Source organism: Dasypus novemcinctus, chromosome 16 (assembly GCF_030445035.2).
Source record: "Dasypus novemcinctus isolate mDasNov1 chromosome 16, mDasNov1.1.hap2, whole genome shotgun sequence".
NCBI classification, from domain to species: Eukaryota; Metazoa; Chordata; class Mammalia; order Cingulata; family Dasypodidae; genus Dasypus; species Dasypus novemcinctus.
In genome coordinates this window covers 67,427,347-67,448,239 of record NC_080688.1, presented here as the reverse complement: position 1 = coordinate 67,448,239, position 20,893 = coordinate 67,427,347, and the positions used below count along the sequence as shown (strand labels likewise).

At 36.1% G+C, this 20,893-nt stretch overlaps 1 protein-coding gene across 4 annotated transcripts in view; it reads right to left on the bottom strand.

Annotated features, from left to right (window-relative positions):
• Positions 1–8,003: 8,003 nt before the first annotated feature.
• SMAD4 (SMAD family member 4) overlaps positions 8,004–20,893 on the bottom strand; it is a 97,232-nt gene continuing 84,342 nt past the window's right edge. For 2 of the 4 annotated variants that reach the window (XR_011646001.1, XR_188319.5), the window contains exons 11-13: positions 15,745–15,883; positions 15,109–15,221; positions 8,004–14,275 (exon numbers count right to left, since the gene is read on the bottom strand). Coding sequence is in view for 2 of the 4 variants with exons in the window: in XM_004461407.5 (XP_004461464.1) it covers positions 14,064–14,275; positions 15,745–15,883 (351 nt within the window). In the remaining 2 variants the exon portion in view is untranslated. The remainder of the gene's footprint in view (positions 14,276–15,108; positions 15,222–15,744; positions 15,884–20,893) is intronic. The other 2 variants (XM_004461407.5, XM_004461406.4) reach the window with 1 other exon arrangement.

The window sequence follows — 20,893 nt, the reverse complement described above, 5'->3', positions numbered from 1 at the left end:
ACTTACCCTGGTCTAACACGGAGGTGATGATGGGCAACCACCACACCAGGGAATCAAGAGTGCCTACAATTGCAAGCAGAAGAATTGCATCCATCATCCATGTGGAATCTAAGCCCCCTCTTGATCTAGAGGTGGAGAGGACATCACCATCCCAGGATCCACAGGATGGAGGAATAAAATATGGATTAGAGTGGACTTACTGATATTCTACTATAAAAATATTGTGACTAGTAATAGAAGAAATTGTAGCATTGAGGTGGAGAAAGTGGCCACAGTAGTTGCTGGTGGTAGGGAGAGAGATGTGATGTGGTGGCATTTTTTTGGACTTTGAGTTGTCCTGAATGATACTGCAGGGTCAGATGCTAGACTTTATAAATCCTGCCAAAACCCACTGAATGTACTGGGGGAGAATGTGAACTACAGGGTACACTATTATCCATGTGGTGCAGCAGTGCTCCAAAATATGTTCACCAAGTGCAATGACTGTGCCACAATGATGGGGGAGGTTGTTGGTGTGGGAGGAGTGGGGTGGGGCAGTGGAGGTATACAGGAACCTCTTGTGTTTTTTTAATGTAACATTTTTTGAGATTATGTATCAAAAAAATACAATTTACAAAAATGATGGGGGTAGGGGTGGGGAGTGGGCTTTATGGGAACCTCATGTTTTTTAATGTAACGTTCTTTGTAATCTATTAACTTTTATTTAAAAAGTATTAAAAGAATTTTTTTTAATGACAAAGCCATGTCCAGCTCACCAAATAGGTCCTGGCTGGGAGATATTTTGTGTGCATAGAAGAGGGCAATGGGCTTTAGTACACCGTGAATCTTTTGGCAAGAGAAGGGACAGAGTCCTGGTTGCTGACCTATTAAGGACTGGACAGAGTAGAACTAAAAGCTCCAATGTGACTGCAAATTCTCTGTAACCAGCTTTGACCCAGGGAAAAGGGGCTACATTCCCAATTTAGAGATGGTGGGGGGCAAAACTGACATGTCACATGCATTAGTCCTGGTCATCTTACAGTTGATGGGCAACTCCTATCAGGAAGGGGAAGGGAGCTGGTTGAGGGAGAGGGAGTCACTTCATCTTTTAAAGTCTTAATCATACTAATGACTTTTTAAAAATTAACCTTTTATTTTGAGATAATGGATTCACATGTAATTTAAGAAATTATACAAAGAAAGTGCATATACCCTTTCTTTACTCAGTTTCCTTCAATACTAACATCATTCCAAAGTACAGTATCGCAACCAGGATATTAACATTGATTCAGTTAAGATATAGAACATTTCCATCACTAAAAGGATCCCTCATGCTGCCCTCTTATATTCAGACACACTTCCCTTTTCTCCTACCACTCCTTAACCCCTGGTAACCATTACTCAGTTCTCCATTTCTGTAATTTGTCATTTCAAGAATGTTATATAAATGGAATCATATATAACTATATATTGGCTTTTTTCAGTTTGCATGATACTCTGAACTCCATCAAGGTTTCTGCAGGTATCAATAATTTGTTCCTTTTTATTGCTGAGTAGCATTCCTTTATATGGATATATCACAGTGTGGTAGAATTATGTATCCCTAAAAAGATATATTGTCTTAATCCACATTCCTGTGGGTGTGAATTCATTTGTAAACAGTGCCATTTGAAGATGTATTATTAGTTAAGGTGTGGCCCAATTGCATCAGGGTGAGCCTTAAACCACGTTACTGGAGTCACTTATCAGCAGAAAAAAATCTGTATGCAGTGAGTCAGAGGTCACAGCAAGAATCCAGAAGTCAGAGGACACTGAAGAGCAGACACAAGATGAGATCACCATGTGATAGGTGGCAGAAATGCAAGACAAAGAACCCCAAAATTGCAGCAAGCCAGCACTAGAACACTACAGACTTCAGAGAGAAAACATGGTCTTACTAATGCCTTGGTTTTGGACTTCTAGCCTCTGGAGGAAACTGTGAGACAATAAATTCCTGTTTATTAAATCACCCAGTGTGTGGTATCCATCATAGCAGCCTGGCAAACTAAGAGTTTGTCTAACCACTCATCTGTTGAAGCACATCTGGGTTGTTTCCAGTTTTTAACTATTTTGAATAAAGCTGCTATAAATATTTGGCACAGGCTTTTTGGTGAACATGCTTTCATTTCTCTGGTATAAATGCTCAGGAGTGCAACTGGTGGGTCATATGATAGTTACATGTTACATTTTTTAAAAGAAACAAACTGTTTTCCAGAGTGACTGTACCTTTCTACATACCCACAAGCAATGTATCAACGATTCAGTTTCTCCATATCTTTGCCAGATTTGGCATTGTTATTATTTTTTATTTTAACTAGTCTGATAAATGTGTGATTTTGATTTATCTTTTCCCTAATTGCTAATGATATTGAACATATTTTCATATGTTGTTGTTTTGTTGTTTTTTTTTTTTTTTTGCTATCTGAATATCCTCTTCAGTGAAATGTCTCCATGTCTTTTGCCCATTTTCTAGTTGGATTTTTGGTTGTATTGTTGAGTTTTGAGAGTTCTTTATATATTCTACATACTAATCCTTTGTAAGAAATGTAGCTTGCAAGTATTTTCTCCTTGCCTATTCCTTGTCTTTTCAGGCTCTTAACAAGATCTTCCATAGAGAAACATTTTTAATTTTGATGAAACGTGATGTCAATTTTTCTATTTATGGATAACACTTTTGCTGTCAAGTCTAAAACCTTTTTTCCTAACCCTAGATCCTAAGGATTTTTTTTCTAAAAATTTTATAATTTTAGATTTTACATTTAAGCCTGTGATCCATTTTGAATTTTTGCCTGAAGTGTGAGATTTAGGCTTCAAAGCAACTTTTCTTTTTTTTTGCCTATACCTGTCCACTTGCTCCATTACCATTTGTTTAAAAGGCTTTCACTGAGTTGCTTTGCACCTCCGTGAAAAGAAATCAATTGGGCATATTTGTGTGGCTCCATTTCTGGGTTCTTTATTCTGTTCTGTTAATCTGTGTCTATCCCTCTGTCAATACCATACAAACATGGTACAGCTATGTATTAAGTCTTAAAATCAGATAGATTGCTTTCTTTTACAAAATTATTTCATTCTAGCTCCTTTGCATTTCCACATACCCTTTAGAACAATCTTGTCTATATCTACAAAAAAAAATCTTCCTGATTTTTTTAATAGGAATTGCATAAAACCTGTATGTCAGTTTAGGGAGAAGTGACATTTTTACTGTGTTGAGTGTTCCAATCCATGAGAGTATGCCATTCCATTTACTTATTCTTTGATTTGTTTCATCAGCATTATGTAGTTTGCAGCTTACAAGTCCTGTGAATGTTTGGTTATATTTACAACTAAGTATTTTGTGTGTGAATAGAAATCACATGTACTTTTAATTTTGGTGTCTATAATGCTCACCACTAATATAAAGATTTATATTTTTGTATATTGATCTGGTTTCCTGCAACTTTACTGACATTGCTTATTAGTTCTAAGAGTTTTAGAAATACATTGGTGTAGTAGGATATGGGTTATAATTAGTTCGTAGTTTGTAACAAGTGTTTCACAACCATGAAGGGGGTGTTGGTGAGATGATATATGGGGGTCCTGTGAGATGATATGCATGTTTGTTTTGTAAGTTTACAACTTTTACTATACACTTAATGTTTATGTATATGCATGTATATGCCAATAAAATTTTATTTATAAAAACACTGGTGTACTTAGACCATTTACATTTAATGTAATCATCTATATGTTAGGTCCTTAAGTCTGCCTTTGTTTTGTTTTCTGTTGTGGTTTTTGTTTCTGTTCTCATTTTCCTGATTTTTTTGTAGATAACCTGAACATTTAGAATTCCATTTTGACTTATCTATAGTGTTTTTGAATGTAGGTTTTAAAGTAGCTTTTTCAATAATTGTTCTATTAAATATATGTATGTAAATAGTTGTTCTATATACATACCACAATCTACTTGGGTCATTAATTTATCAGTTTGAGTGAAGTACAGAAAACTTAACTCCCTATACATCCTTTTAGTCTTCCCTGTTTATAACTGTCTTAAATATTTCCTCTATATGCATATAGAACCACATTAGACAGTGTAATGTAAATTTTGCTTCAGCCAAACCATGCAAAAAACTCAAGAGAAGGAAAGTCAATTGTATTTACCCATATTTTTGCTTACCATGTTTTTTCTTCCTTCCTGATGTTTAAATTTTCCTTCTTTTTATCATTTCCTTTCTGGTTGGAGAACTTGATTTTTTTTGGATAGGTGCAGGCAACTCTTGCTTCTCCATCTGAGAAATGTCTTGATTCCCCCTTCCTTCCTGAAGGATATTTTTACTGTATATAGGATTCTGGATGGACAATTCTTTTTCAGCACTTGGAAAATAATAAGACACCTCCAGTTGGCCTCTATAGATTTTGATATCTGTTGTCTATTTTGTCTATTTTTTCTTTTAGTTTCCTTAAGTTTGGTTATATAACATAGTGTGGATTTGTGTTTATCCTAGTAGGAATTTATTCGGCATTTTGATTCTGTAGATTTACATCTCTTGACTTCAGGGAGTTTTTATACATTATTTCAAGTACTCTTTCAGCCTTTCCTTACTCCTCTCATTTGGGACTCCAGTGATACAAATGTTAGAGCTTTTGTTGTAGTTCCAGAAGTCACTCGGGCTTTGTTTTTTTTCCCCTTTTATTTTCTTTTGTTAAGATTGGGTAAGTTCTACTGTTCTATCTTCCAGTTCACTGACTCTCTCCTCTGACCCCTTCATTCTGCTGTTGCACCAATCCATTGAATTCATTTCAGTTGTTTTCTTCAGTTAAAAAAATTTCCAGTTTTCTTTTCTCTGCTGAGACTTGCATTTACTGTCTCATGGGTTTGAAGGCTAGAAGTCCAAAGTCAAGATGTCAGCAAAGCCATGCTTTCTCCCAGGATCAGAAGTGTTCTGGTGATAGCAGCCCTCCATCACGATGATGTCCTTGGCCTCTTCCTGCAGATCTGACTTGTGGCTTCTCCTGGTTTCTGGTCTCTTTGTGTCCAAATTCCCTTTCATTATAAGCCTTCAAGTAATACAGATTAAGATTCACCCTTATTCAATTTGGCCACACTTGAACTAATAATAACATCTTCAAAAAGTCCTATTTTCATATAGGTTCACACATACAGGAATGCAGATTAAGAACATGTGTCTTGTTGGGGACATGATTCAGTCTGCCACTCTTTGCTGAGAGGTTTTACTTCTTTGCTGAGACTTTCTATTTTTTCCATTTGCTTTAAGCATTTTTTTTTTTCATTTCTTTTTCAAGTAGTTTAATAATGGCTGTTTAAAAATCTTTGTCAGATAATTCTAACATCTATGCCCATCATGGTGTTGGCATCTATTACTTTGTAATCCACCTTGAGATCTTCCAGGTTCTTGGTGTGATGAATAATGTTCAACCGAAACCTTTATCTATTTATATTGTTATGAACTGTGCATCTTATTTGTTGGCTTTTTTTTTTTTAAGGAGGTACTGGGATTTGAACCCAGGATCTCATACATGGTTAGCAGGTGCTCAACCACTGAGCTACATATGCTCCCCTTAGCATCTTATTTAAACCTATTTTACCTGGCTTCCTATGACACTGCTCAGGCAGGGGAGGTGGGGGATGCCATCTCCCACTGCCAGGTGGGGGTAGAAGCTTATGTTCTCCACTAACTCTCCACTGACACCTAAGGACTGTGTGGCTTGTTACTCCCCTATGGCAATAAAAGTCCTGGTTCACCCTAACACACGGGTTCTTAACAAGGGATCCCTGAGCTTCATTTGAAATTTTTTAAAACTCTTCTTGGGGGGGGGGTGTTGGTGTAGGTGTGATGTATTTATTAAGTAATACACAGTATAATATGGACTTAGTAAGGGGTCTGTGGTTTTCACCTGACTGGCAAAGGGGTCCAGGGAACAAAAAAATGTTAAGAACCCCTGCTCTAACATCATCTCTGTAGGAGATAAGGATTCCCCACTCAGTCTTTGCTGGTGTGGGTGGTGGTAGGGCCACAGGTTTTTCTGTGGTGGTTAACTGGTAAAGAGCAGTTACTTCTAAAATTTTAATTTTCTATCTTTATAGGCTGCCCATTTCCTGTACTTTGGCTAAAGACAGGCTTTGTGTTGGGGCTTTTTTGTTATGTACCTGTTGGCATTTCCAGGTTGCAGGTTTCTACAGCTCCAAATAGGGATATGGGTGGGGGGGGGGGGGGAGGCCGGACAGAAAACAGTGAATTCATCACCATGTCATTCCTCAGATGCTGAGATCCTTAGCCAGAAGTCTGCCGCCTTCTCCCTACATCCACATTTCTTATGAAAGTTTTATACATTAATGCATAGAAGTTTTAAATATATTATATTTAGGGGGAGGAATAGGGAAAAATACATCTGCTCCATCCTCACAGAAACAAAAGTCCACAGTAGTGAATTTTGAAAGTATGTGTATGTAAAAAAGTTTTGCTTGATAAAAAAATACACGTGTACACATTTACTTTATAAAAATTAAAAGCATACTTCCGTCAGTTTCATATATAACAACATAACAAATGGCAAAAAAAAAAAAAAAAAAGTCTTTTAGAATAGAACAAGATTGTAGATGGCCTTAAGCCAAGTAGTGAAATTTTAAGATAACAGGAAAGAGGATAAGAACTTTAGTATTTGAGCCAGCAAATGACCTAACAAAAGGATCTTCAGAAATCATATGGTAGACTGGAATAATAGTGGAGGAACCAGCAAGCATTGGTTTGATGGTTAAACAAGAGTCTATTTGGCTCACCAAAGTTCATCAGTCCTGCATTTAGCATCACATACAAACCCAGGAACCGTGAGCTACCCATGTTCCCTGCTACAGCTAGAAGGAATGCTGGGGAAAAGGTGGCTAAAGGCCCTGCTCTCTTATTGACCCGTTCTTCTGCCATACTAAGGATTTACCCCACTCTTAGGCCCCAGTCAGATAGCTTATCTGCCATCTGAGGATAGGGTGAGAGCGCCCTCTTCCTTCCCAAGCACAACACAGTGCAATTTAAAGTACCTAAGTAGGCTACACAGCACTTGGCATGTTAGAGTTTACTATCCAATGAACTGTCATTTCATAAGGTCTTCCTGAACCCATTTTGTTCATCTGTCTGAAAGCAGGTGTTGGCTGAACACATAAAAATAAAGAAGTGGATGCAACCCCAAAAGTAGACCCAGATGTAACAGAATTATTCTTTTAAACAGAAAGGACTGAGGGTGAAAGGCATTACAATTTATCCCACTAAGACAGATAGGCAAAGGCTTAAAGAGGGATTGGGTGTTTCCTAACTTTTGAAGTTGACATTTAAAAATAAAGGGTCAAAAAGAGAAGGCAGCCAAGAGATGAAGAATACACACAACCACCCATTCTCCTGAAGCACTCCACAAAGCAAAGTGTTTCCCCCCATCTGACTGTCACTTACCTTCCCCTTCAAGTTCCAGGTTAGAATACTAGAAACATAAAAGTTGGCAAAAGGTGAGAACAAGTCTCTCAGCCTAACATATGTCTATGGCACTAATGCCAGCAAGATAAAAACACTGATTTGGTCATGCTATTTACAAGCCATTGCTATAGAATCACCGACACACACCCCCACCTCGACCCCCATTCCATAAAGGAGACAGGCAGATAAGAGGGAAATACCTTCCTTAATCCTTAGATGGGCAATGGCAGGGTCCCCAATTTCCAATTTCTGCCTCCCCTATAAGCAACCTGGTTCTCATAATGCCCGAGCATCCATCTCTTCTCCAACTACTCCCCCCAACCCTACTCCATCCTCTCCTTTTAGAAATGACCATAGAGTAGGTACTGTTCTTCCAGGGTTATATCTGAAATGTTGTGTTTCCATTTCAGTGGTTACAAAGGAATGAAGGAAAATGTTGACCTCAAGTTTGATAATACTCTAAGTGTTGAAACTCTTTCTAGAATCAAGACATTTACAAGCTTAAGAAAAAGAATGAGGACATGATTTAATTTAGCTTTCTCTTTTAATCAAAAACACACTTTGTTACAGAGTTCTCGGGAAAGGTTCAACTATTTTTCAGCCACAGACTTTAATCAGGCAAAAGTATATGGAAAGCCACAAAGGAACTATCGGCACTTCAGCTGACCAGTTTTCCCAAAGGCAGAAAAGCTAAGTGTGCCTCTACACTGGGTTTTGGAAGAGCTGTATTCATCAGACTTTGGAGTCGAAGACAGGGTTGGGAAATATTGCCACCAATTCTGTCTCCAAACTTCCAATCCTCTTTCATACTAGCCTCTGAAGCTATCACATTTCTAAAGTACTGATAGAGCCCAATACTTGGAGGAAGTTTAGCCATGTTTAGTCTTTTAATCAATCCAAGCCCATGAGTCCTTCTATCAATGACAAGCAGCCTTGGCAAGAGCAGTTGGTTTCACCCTTTCCTCTCCAGCTACCACATAGCTGGCCTCTACCAGGACTCTTCACCCCCAAGGAAGGCTTCCCAGGTCCTCAAAAAGCCAAAGTTCATTAATTTTGCTCATCCAGACCAGGGTAGACTTGACAGAACTCTGAAACGAATGGTCCAGACAAAAGTCTTTTAAAATCAAAATGGACCTAAAAAGAGCCAAGAATAAAGTGAATAACTATCCACTGTTTTTTTCTTGAGTTATATAAACCTTTGTAATTGATGTAATTCAGAGGAATGTCTGTTTTGAGCAGAGGAGAGTTCAAAAACTAAAGACTCAAAGTAATGGCCTATAACATCACTGGGCCTTAACTGTAGGTTTTCAGTCCATTTCAGTTGGAAAAAATTTACCAGCACATAGCACTTAGGATTGTGTCACACACATAACCAACCCAAGAGCTAGAATGTCATGGCTCAAAGAAAGACTAAATAATCTGTTTAAGAGAGATGATAGAAAACTGTGGCTTCCCTTCTACCACTTTTTTTTTAAATTATTATTATTTTTTAAGTATTTTATTGCAGCCTCCAAGGTGGTGCTAGGCCTTTGGTTAGAATTTAGTCTTAAGGACATATTATGTAACTTCTGTCCATAGAAGAATATTAATAAAATATCAAGCCTAGTCTCATTCGAACAATATGGAAATAAGTAAAAAGGCCCCTCAAACAGCAGAGTAAAGATAAGGAAGAAATAAAAAACTGCTGTAAGGTAGGCAAGGTCACTTAAAATTTCAGAGCTGGAAGAACTAATCTAGTCCAACTCCCTCATTTTACAGATGAGGTAACTGAGGCCAAGAGGAAAGTAAATGACTTGCCCAAGGTCACACAGCAAATCAGTGGCAGAGCTCAAACTAGAGAGTGTAACCATCTGGTCCTGGCCCAGAGCCATTCATTAGTTTCAAGTTGAACAAAAACACTGGCTCTGAGACCTCTTGAGAGAATCCTAAATAAATTTTGTGCAAAGTATCTACATAAATGGAGAGAAATGATTGTCTTCATCAGAGTTTTCTCCTTAGTCTTTTCTGTATTTAAAAAAAAAAAAAAAAGGTTTCAGTCATTATGCAAGTCTGATGTTTTAATCCCTGAAAGCATCAGCAGTTATTTTAGCTACTCCTTGGGGTGGGATATCAGAACCTCAATTCTCAACAAGGCACCTATAGGTCAAAAATATCTGCAAAGGTGAGGAAGGCAGAGATAGGGCTTAAAAGATCCTAATTTGGGAACCCTTATACCCCAGTTTTTGTATGAGCAGCTTCAAGTGGAAGCAATGAAACCTTTCAAAATAGAAAACACAAGTATGGCTCACTTCTCTTACCTACCTGAAACCCAACAAGAATCAGGAAGCACTCAGCAGTCAAACTAATGTCAAATGCCAATGCACTGAGTGCTTTTCAACATTTTACGGCAAAATTTCTCAGGTCCAGTCCCAAAATTTCTACTTCTGTTCTAAAGAAAATACTAGTTAAGTTTGGTTATCTGGTTTCCTTGCCCAAGCAGTTAGAAACAGTGAATCAGAAATGGAATGGGAAAGTACTAAGAGGAGGAATATTAACCACCACCCATTAAGAGGTAGCTGTCACAAAGGAAGCAGACTAGGGATGGAGTAAAGAAACTAGAAATTGGAAACCTTAGCAGTCTGGGACCATGTAGTAAAGATAAAATAGTGCTGCCTGTCCAAGTATCCCCTGAGGTCCACAAAGACAGCTAATTATAAAAAAAGAACTTTAATTTTATATATTCTCTAATCTACATATTCAATAACACTGTCAAAATTGACTAAAATAAAAAAGACTTAGTGCTTAAATAAGGCAAGTTTGGATCATGTGGAAAATCCCATTCCACAGTGATACCAGATAAACAAGATAATCAACCTAGCAATGCTGGGACAAGAAATGAGAGACAAGGTTGAGCCACTTTTTATGTCCTTCCTGGTATCTTAGAAGGGAAGAAACTACCTAGTTGCCAGAAAAACATGGAAGGCTATTCTCTAAATCTTGCAAAGAAGGGTTTAGGAGACTATTTACAGGTGCAACAAGATGGATTTTGCCGTTAGAACAACAACAACAACAACAAAGCATGTCTTCATGCCAAGTGTTATGTATTAACTTTTCAGCCAAGCCCTGCCCACAAGAGTTGTTAACTGACTTTACAGGTAAATGTTTTCACAGGATCATTTACCTCACTAATCTAAATTCTTCATTTTCCCCATCTACTATTCTTAAGTAAAATGCCAGAAAAATAAATTGATGAAGAGAGCACACTACAGAAAAAAGTATTCTACCCTACTCAGATAATAAAACTTCTTCCAAAAGACTCTCAGAAAGGATCTAAATTTGACTTTGCATAAAACAGCTAGTGAGTAACTATTAATCAATTACCACCAAACCATGAGTAGAAACTTAGATTCTTTAACCACTGCAGATCCCTAAGGAGCATTATGAAAAAAGACAATTTTTCCCTTCCCCAGATGGGAACAGTCAAAAAGACAGCTGCAACTTGTCATTCACAAATGGCAATGAATTTTTACAATAAGATCTTTATCATCTGGAAGACAGGGATTTTATTTGCCCTCAAAACTTCTATTACAAATACCATCCCTCAACCCCCACAACAAACTCATCCCAACAAAAACTGATTTTTAACTCTGAAATACAACACAGTTAATGTGTTCAGTTTATTTGGATGTTGCAAGTATGGTTATCCCTAAGCCATACCATACCATTCAACCTGTAAACTTGAACTGTTTACAGTAGGAATGGGTCAGGAAAACTATTTAGAGATTAAGTCAAACACAAATGAGGCATGTTTCCCAAAAAATAAGTTAATATGGAAGTGATTTATTATCATTATCTTTTGTGTACCAGGAAGAATCAACTCCTTGGGAAAAAATGCAAAATCACTAAGGATTCTCTTTGATAATGCACTGGAAGGCACTGGACAAAAGAGGAATGGGACTCATACTGGAATTTTAAAAGTACTTAGATCATCTCTCACTTGGCTTTCACTGAAATCCAACATTTTGAGAGTTTCTGAGATGTGAATTAGCTAGAGAAAATCCACCCATGTCCTCAAAATAATCAGATTCTGAGAAATGCAGAAATTCTTTTACCCTTAAAATATCCATAAAATTTAAAAACTAGTATTCCTTAGTCTTACTCAAAGATAACTACCTCTAAGAAATAGAAACACAGTTTAACAACAAAGCTCCCTGGAGTACCTGATTGTAACATTCTACTAGATGTTTACTCAAAAGCATGCAATTGAATTTAGGTACAAAGGAAAAGCCATTAATAACTAGAAATGCGTCTATATTTTTTGGCTGTTGGTAGAAACAAAATGGGTGACTTGGCCCCAAAGAGAGACGTGTTAGCAAATATTCTCCACATATGTTCTCCAGATGATTAAATATAAAAATCTTCCTTAAAGTAGAAAAAGAGGCAACAGATTCTATCACAGAATGATTAAGGTTCTAATCAAATAATCTAGATTTTTAAAAAATATCTGTTATTCCAAAACTCTCTTCCCTCACTACCATTCTTCATTCACAGTAAAATGGACCTAAAGTCAATAATTCCTAGAGAATAGAAAAAACTTTTTAAAAATCTGCCAATAAAACTTAAATCATTAAATTGTTAACAAGTTAAAACTAGATCTTTAACTCAAGAATTTTAAGTACTCCTTTGAGTACAAATGAGTTCTGGTAGAGAAGTTATTTACAAAACAGGACACATGTAGCTTGAATTAAGATCTATGTTTTAATCACTGCAATAAGCAAACTCGGTGGTTTCTAAGATGGTCTTAAGACCTTCTGAACAAGGAAATAGAAAAATTACTCATTTAAGTTAATATAAGGATGACTATCGTGCATTAAGTGTTTGTCTAATCTCAAACTTATAACACACACCTTTAAAAAAATCTTACAAGTTTACAAAGGTCCTCCAAGCAAAATTTTTAAGCATCTGAAAGATAAGCCTTGTTTTCATTTCACACTATATATCCTGCAGACAACCTATTTATCTTGTAGATAATCAAGCCTATTTTTGCTACAGTAAAAAAAAATAACCACCTCTTCTCATGATTCATAATGTCCATGGGGAAGTCCTGGTAGAGTATGAGGGAAAAAAACCAAAGCTGCCCAATGGTACCGGCTGTTGCCTGTCATTTAGTAGAAGGGGTCTCACCACTGAGATTGGACTCAAAAGTGCAAAAGGGTTGGTAAAAAAAAATCTTAAAAATCAAACCTAGAATTCAACTTTGTATGTCGAGATTTTTATTTTTACGACTAGCTAGGTAAAAAGCATACATATTGTGTCTGTGGTACAGTCAATACATCTGCAACTTTTCTACTTAAATTCTCTATACAAAGTCATTGCCAACTGATATGGTCATTGATGGCATAGGGCTTAGAATAACCAAAAGGTATAAAAAAGTCTGCAGTCTTGCCCCAAGATAAAAACAAAAAACAAAAAACAACCGAATTTTAAACAATGTTATAACATACATACATGATTTAAACATTATAAGAAAAAAAATCACACATCAAATCAAGTACAAAAATATCCAAACTACCTATTATGAACTGCATTGTTTCCATTATTCTGCACAATATTTAACAAAGAATTTAGCAGTTTCCAAAATACTCATTATTTAGTTTAAGCATTGCCACCTTTGCAGAACAGTAAGATAGTAGGTGGAGTGACACTGCTTTTAGTGTTTTTGTTTTTAAAAAATACAAAACCTTTCCCTATGAATTAATGAAGGAAAGAAACCCCTCTCCTAGGCTTCTTATAGTAACCAACCTTGGTGCCTACAAATAAAGAAGAATACATCTACTGTTTAACAGGGGAAAATTATAATTCTTGATAAACAGTTATCCAATGGGGATAAAAAATACAATTTTAAATGACAATTCTTTGCCTGGTAATTTTAAGGAATTCTCAATAAACACACAGATTAGTGTCTTCCCTTGGCAAAAATAAAACCAAAGTGCAAGACAATCTGAACTGAAAAATCATCTTCACTAGTTTAACTTGCAAAAAAAACAATATTCTGGATTAAAGGTTATAGTACATTACTATCTTTTTTTTTTTAACAGAGTAAAGTTGCTCGTGGTAAAATTAACTCACCCACATGGCACAATAATTTGGAGTAAAGTTTGTTAACAGTAACAACTTATACACAGAATAACATAGGTGAATTAACTTTGAGAACTTCTCTGCCTTTAAAATCAGCAATATTGAATTTATTCTGTAGAATAACACACATATCTATGTTCTGCATATAAAAGGCTCTAAGACATTTTAAAGGGCTATGTTTTCCAGCATTGGAATGATTCCTTCATATATAACTGGTGAAGATTTAATAAGAATGTGTTTTTCCTGATCTTCAAAGCTTTGGAGCCATGCCTAAAAAGTTCTAAATAGAAAAAAAAAAATTGTTTAAATCCAGTTTCTGTCTGCTAGGAGCAAGGCAGCAAACACATTTTTCAACCCTTTATGAAAAGATAAAGCAGAACAAAAGTGAAATATATCTTCAGATTACAAACAGGATTGTATTTTATAGTCCACCATCCTGCTACATTAAGGGCCCAAAAGTAAAAGACCTCAGTCTAAAGGTTGCGGGTCTGCAATAGGCATGGTGTGAAGCACTTCATCTAGGAGTTGGAGGGCCCGGTGTAAGTGAATCTCAATCCAGCAAGGTGTTTCTTTGATACTCTGTCTTGGGTAATCCGGTCCCCAGCCTTTTACAAAACTCATCCTGAGTATGCATAAGCGACGAAGGTCATCTACACCAATTCCAGCAGCAGCTGACAAACCTAACAGGAAAGATTTAGAAGACATCAGATAGACAGGCTGATCTCTTCCCTATCCTCCCTATATTCTTATATTAATAAAGTGATCAGCTGTGTTTAATTCATTCTCCTCAGCATACAACTTCTCTGTCAAAGTGCCAAGAAGTAACTGTAGATCTAAACTTTATAGGGACCAAAAACTTTTGGTTAGGACAGTTTATATTCCACATGTGTCTTCTAGCTACCACCACTTACAATATAAATTACCACAATCCACAAACACCCCACCTATTTTTCTCTTTAGAAGTAGAGGTGAAGGGATAAGAAACAATTGGTTTTAAAGAGGCAGTACATATCTGGAGGTTGGTTATAAGAACCATAATGTCTGTCTAAACAGCTTAGTTCAGTGAGACAAGACTGTCAACAAGATAGTTAATATTCCCAGTTCTACTAAAGACCTCTTGGATGACCCAGTTCATGTTTCTGCAGTGTAACAGAAATAATGCACTCAATATTATTCAATGGGGGCAGGAGATGAAAATGAGAAACTTAATATTTCTGGATTCTTTAGTAAATGCTGTTTATAACATTAAAACTAAGAATTTAATTAATGGTTTAGATGCCCAAAATTTTAAAAACCAAATTCTCTAAATAAACATGCCTTATCTACCTCTAAATTAGAAACTCCTGAACATAATTCACAATGGAGACTCTGCATCTAATTTTCCAGTCAGAACATACATATAGTCAATGTGCATTCACCAATATTACAATGAAACTAATGGGAGGAATTTGCATGTACTGTAGAGAAACCTGCAGGGCCACTGCAGTTTTCTTAGCCAGTGTGATTTGCTTACCACACTGAAGAGGTTAAGAACAGGGGTTGAATGAATCACTAGTTATGCCTTCAGACGTGGAAGATGGGTGCCACGTGTTTCCATCATAAAAGTCTATAGTCAGGAGTTTAACTCTGCAGTAAAAAATTCCCCATCAGTGTGAAACCTGGCACACAGTTCAATTTTACCCTAAAATTAAAAAAAAGTCTACAAGTTATCAAAATACCACCCTCACTTTGTTTTTCTCCATGCTTAAATTTTTTTTTAAATGGAGAGATGCCCAATTCTGAAACTGAAATATGCTTTCCTTACTAGAATAAAGCCAAGCACTTCAGTGATTACAACCCACCCTAAGTTGGTGAGGTAAGAATTATAAGCATCTAACAAAAAGGGAAGTTGGATCAATATAATATAACAATAATCCCCTTCCTCCTTCTTTATCCATACTCCCTTTCTGATATAAAAAGAATGAAAACAGGGCTTTAGGTAAATGGAAACTATTACAAAAGAACAGTTTTTACAAATTCAAAATTAAGATCATCCCAGTTAAAAAACATTTTAATTTCTATTATTGCTTAAAGTAACTTATCAATTGAACAAATAAAGATAAAATGCCAACTATGACACTTTTTTAAAAAATATCAAAATCATACTTACTGATAGCTGGAGCTATTCCACCTACTGAGCCTGGGCCAGGGATGTTTCCTGCAACGGCTGCTGCCTGGGCGGCAGCTGCAGCTTGTGCAGTGGCTGCCTGCTGTTGCATCTGACGATGACACTGGCGCAAATCAAAGACCTTTAAATGAAATAAAGTATAAATTTAATGTTATTATAAGTCCATCAAAAAAGATCCTATACAGCAAAAATCAATTTATTTAAAACTCAGATTCATTTAGCTGTCACAAGAAAAGAATTCATAATTTTTTATTTTTATGTAGATTATAATTGGTATAAAATTAGTTCGGAAAGATGGCTTGGGGCTCACACCAAGAGACAAATTTCACTATCAGAACAGCACGGTTTGCCACATGACTCTGTATCCTTTTACTAGTTCAGTGCAGGTCAGTTGTTACTCTACTTGTGAAAAGTCACCCATCTATGCAAAATAAATGATTAAGAAATCACCCCCAGCCTTTCATAAGTAAATTGCTGGAGAGTTTTCTTCATGATGGAGTTGATGGTGCTGGTCACATTACCATCTTCTTTTCCTTATCTTCCTGCATCATTCTTGCTATTTAAAGGAGTGATAAATGACATTATTACAATATAATGACAATAAATAATGAAAATGATAAATGACTATTACTATATACAAAATATCTACATTTTTCAGAGATGCATACTACAGTACACAGGGCAAAACAATACATTTAGGGCTTGTTTCAGAATACTTAAGAAACACAAGAAAAAAGAGATCAAGCAAATGTAAAATCTTAATGACTACTGAAACAAGATGAGTATATGGAATTCACTGAACTACTTTTTTCTGTTTGAAAATAATCAAATTTTTTTTTTAAAAATGCCCTAATAATGATTGAAGTGATGAATGTACAACTATGTGATTATACTAAATACTATTCATTGTACATTCCGGGTGAATAGTACACTTTATTAATATGTATCAATAAAATTGATATTTTTTAAAAAGGTTAACTTCAAACCCTATCACTGCTATCTGCTAACCGGGTAAGTTTATTAATCTCTGTGGAGCCTCAATTTTCTTATTTATAACATGCTAAGTGTACATACTTTTATAGGCCTATTGTAAACTTGGCATAGTATACAGTAAGCCGTCAATAAATATTACTTATTATTTGTTACTTATCATTTTGTTTTTGGCATCCTCTGTAGTCATTTACGTTTACATGAGGTGAAGCAGAGCTTATAAGTAATTTCCGTGTTCTTTATTATTCAAGCCAAGGACTGGAATACTAAGGAAGAAATTGCTACTTCTACTGTTATCCTCATGAAAATTCTAAAATGTTCTTTCAATAAGCAACAAATTTGGAATTTTTCCTGTAAATCACATATTTCCACAAGATAAAAAAACACTATAAAAATAAAATATGGAACATAAATACCCATTGTCAAATCTAAAATAAACATCTTAGAAAAATTTGTAAAACCACCTTCCTAAAAATAATATATTTGCTTATATGTGCATTAAAAAAAATGCAAGAGCACACAAAAAGTGTCAGTGGTCACCTATAGAAGTTGTGGGAAAGGAGGACAAGGACAGCATTAAAAGTAAGGCTGCTCAATGAAAACTTTTTAATTCTGAACTGTGTGACAACATACTCTATTCAAAAAGTAAACTAAATTTTAAAAAAGCCTCCCGGTATGCACAAAACACCCAAATGTAAGCAATCAAAGAATGCCTAACTTATAACTTTGTCAGATAAGTTTTAGGATCCAAAACATTAATTTTCAATTAAATTTTCCTTGAAAAACATTGTCTTTAACCAGGGTATTTACATGGCCCACAAAAGCACACAAATAACAGATAACAAAACCACTCTCTCCAAATAAAAATCATACTTCTATTTACTTATTTCCCTACTCAATACCTATCCCCTCAGAAAGTCTTTTCCAAATGGCATCAATGAAGGACAAAGCTTAGATTATCCCATTCTCTTAAGAGATATGAATGTCAAATATATACATGTCTTAAGACTTCAAAAAAGAGTATGACAAAGGCAAGTTTTAGAAATCAGAGATCCCATAATGCCAGATAAAAAAACACTACATTCTCATGAGTTCACAACAGTCCATTAGACTCTGAACTTTTCCACTGGGCTATAACCTCTTGAAGACATTACCTAGCACAACACAAAGCAGTGCCTCGAATATTTTGAAAGCTGAATAGCTCTATGTATTAGTCAGCCAAAGGGCTGCTGATGCAAAACAAGAAATTGGTTGGTTTTTATAAAGGGTATTTATTTGGAGTAGGAGCTTACAGTTAACAGGCCATAAAGCATAAATTACTTCCCTCACCAAAGTCTATTTTCACGTGTTGGAGCAAGATGGCTGCTGACACCTGTGAGGGTGTTCAGGCTTCCTGGGTTCCTCTGGGCTCAGCTCCTGTGTTTTCTCCACAAGGTCAGCTGTGGACTGAGGTAAATGGCTCCATCTCTCTCTCTGGGGCTCCAGCTTCAGCATCAAACTTCAACATCAAAACTCCAACTTTAAAAGCCCTCAACTCTGTCCTTTGCCATGCTTTTATCTGTGAGTCCCCATGCACCAAAGGGTAGGGACTCAACACCCTACTGGCACAAGTGGATTACATGATTACTTAGTCAAGCAAACCTCTGAATCCAATATAATCTAATCTTCCCAGAGGGAAAGACCAGTTTACAAACATAATCCAGTATTTCTTTTTGGAATTCATCAATAATATCAAACTGCTACACTATACAACTATTTTTGTTAGTAATGTACATATGTAATCTTAATACATGGATTAAAACTTACTTACAAAATCCCAGGTTCAAATATGCCTACAACATTAAGACTACACACACACGCACACACAGCCATGAGTTTTAAAAAATAACCAAGTGGTCCTCACACATGGGTTCTCTATGACGTTGGAAACACCTGCAATTATGACTATTCTAAGAGCAGCAACACATATTACAGATAACCACAAAGATCAAAGAGAAACGTTCTGGCTTTTATCTGCAGATATAGTAAAAACGACACATTAGGCACCCCTGCAAACCTTCCTTCATAGTGAATTATTTAAGCAATTATAGCATCAAAACCAGAAGACATAATTATTGGCTATACTGCTAACTGAAACCTTACTATTACATATATACAGATCCTTTTTTATACTGGATGGTAAAATTAAGGATATCACTGAAATGCTACCATCTTCCTTTGAGAATCTGAACAATGCAATTCAAAGTAACCAAAAGTGTTAAATATAATTTTTGGCCCAGTTCCATAATATACTGCCCATACCCCATACTTGAACTAACAATTCAACAATTCTGCTTTCGCTTATTTGACTGTTTCCTGTGGTTACTCTCATATAAGCTTATTACAAATCTATCACAAACCTATTAACACAGATGAGTATCTTATAATGATCACTGTAAACATCTTCAAGATACTGTCTTTCAAATCAGGAGACAAATTTTGGCATTTTTCTTTCACAAGGCTTAAATGAAAAACTAGATCAGTTAGAATCAACACTAGGAAACAATAACCCAGAAAGAGAAACTGATGATGGTAGTATATGAGATACCCAAAAATAAAACTGTGAAGTCCTATTAAGGACTTTCTAAGTTGTCTAGCCTAGAGACAATAATCTCAATATATGTGATGATTTGAAATAAATTTAACTGGAAAACATAAGAAAATTCAACCTAGGCGACCTGGCTAAAGTTTAGAAGCACCCTGTGCCCACTTCTCCAACATGTTATCTGTTCAAAAACAATCCTGATTCAACATTAGTCATAAGGGAAATGCATACAAAACCACAATGAGATACCAATTCACACCAACTAGGATGGCTAAAATAAAAAAGATAAAAAGTGCTGACGATGTAGAGAAATCAGAACCCTCATATACTGCTGGTGGGGATGTAAAATGGTGCAAATCACTTTGGGAAAAAGTCTAGCAGTCCCTCAAAAAGTTAAACATATAGTTACCTTATGATCCAGCAATTCCACTCCTAGTTATACACTCAAGAGAAATGATAATATATGTTCACACAAATACTTGTACATGAATGTTCATAACATCATCACTCATTGTAACCAAAAAGCGGAAACAACCTAAATGACCATCACCTGATGAATGGATAAAGGAAATGGGGTATATCTGTATTATGGAAAAAAGGAATGCAATGCTAATACATACAACAACACGGATGAACCTTGAAAAACACTATGCTAAGTTAAAAAAAAAAAAAGTCAAAAAGACCACAATTACATGATTTCATTTATATGAAATGTCCAGAAGAGGCAAACCTATAGAGACAAAAAGTAGATATGTGGTGGTCTAGAGCTGGGTTAGTTTCTTTTTAGGTCAGTGAAAATGTTCTTAAATTGACTGTGGGGATGGATGCACAACACTACAGAACGTATTAAAATCATCAGGGAGCGGATGTGGCTCAAGCAGTTGAGGTCCCAGGTTTGGTTCCTGGTGCCTCCTGAAGAAGACACACAAACAGCAAACAGACAACAAGCAAACATCAAGCAAAAACAACAAGCTAAACAACAAGCAGGCAATAAGCAAAATCAAACAAGCAGATGTGGCTCGAGCAGTTGAGCGCCTGCCTTCCACATTGAGAGTCCTGGGTTCGGTTTCTGGTGCCTCCTAAAGAAAAAAAAACAGACAACGAGCAAAAAACAAAGAGCAAAAAATGAGCTATCGGGGTGGTGGGAACCAATGAGGGGAGCAAGTGTAGCTCAGTGAATGAGTACCTGCTTCCCAGGTATGAGGTCCTGGGTTTAATCCCCAGAACCTCCTAAAAAACAAAAATAAAAACAAAACAAAACAAAAAAATGAACTGATCATTTTAAATTGGTGAATTCAGTGGTACCTCAATAAAGAAGTTTAAAAAAATAGCCATCATCAAAAACAAGGTAAATTTCTATCATCAAAAAAAAACAAAACAAAAATCAGAGGGAAAAAAATACTGAACAAAAACTCAAAGAGAATGGCAGGGACTAATTAAAGGCAGGAGGTACCTAGGCCCCAAGATCAAAAACAGGGAATAGAAGAAAGAGACCATAGCCAGGCTCACTGGGGGTTCTACAACTATGCACTTGTCTGTGAATCAAGTACTGGTAAA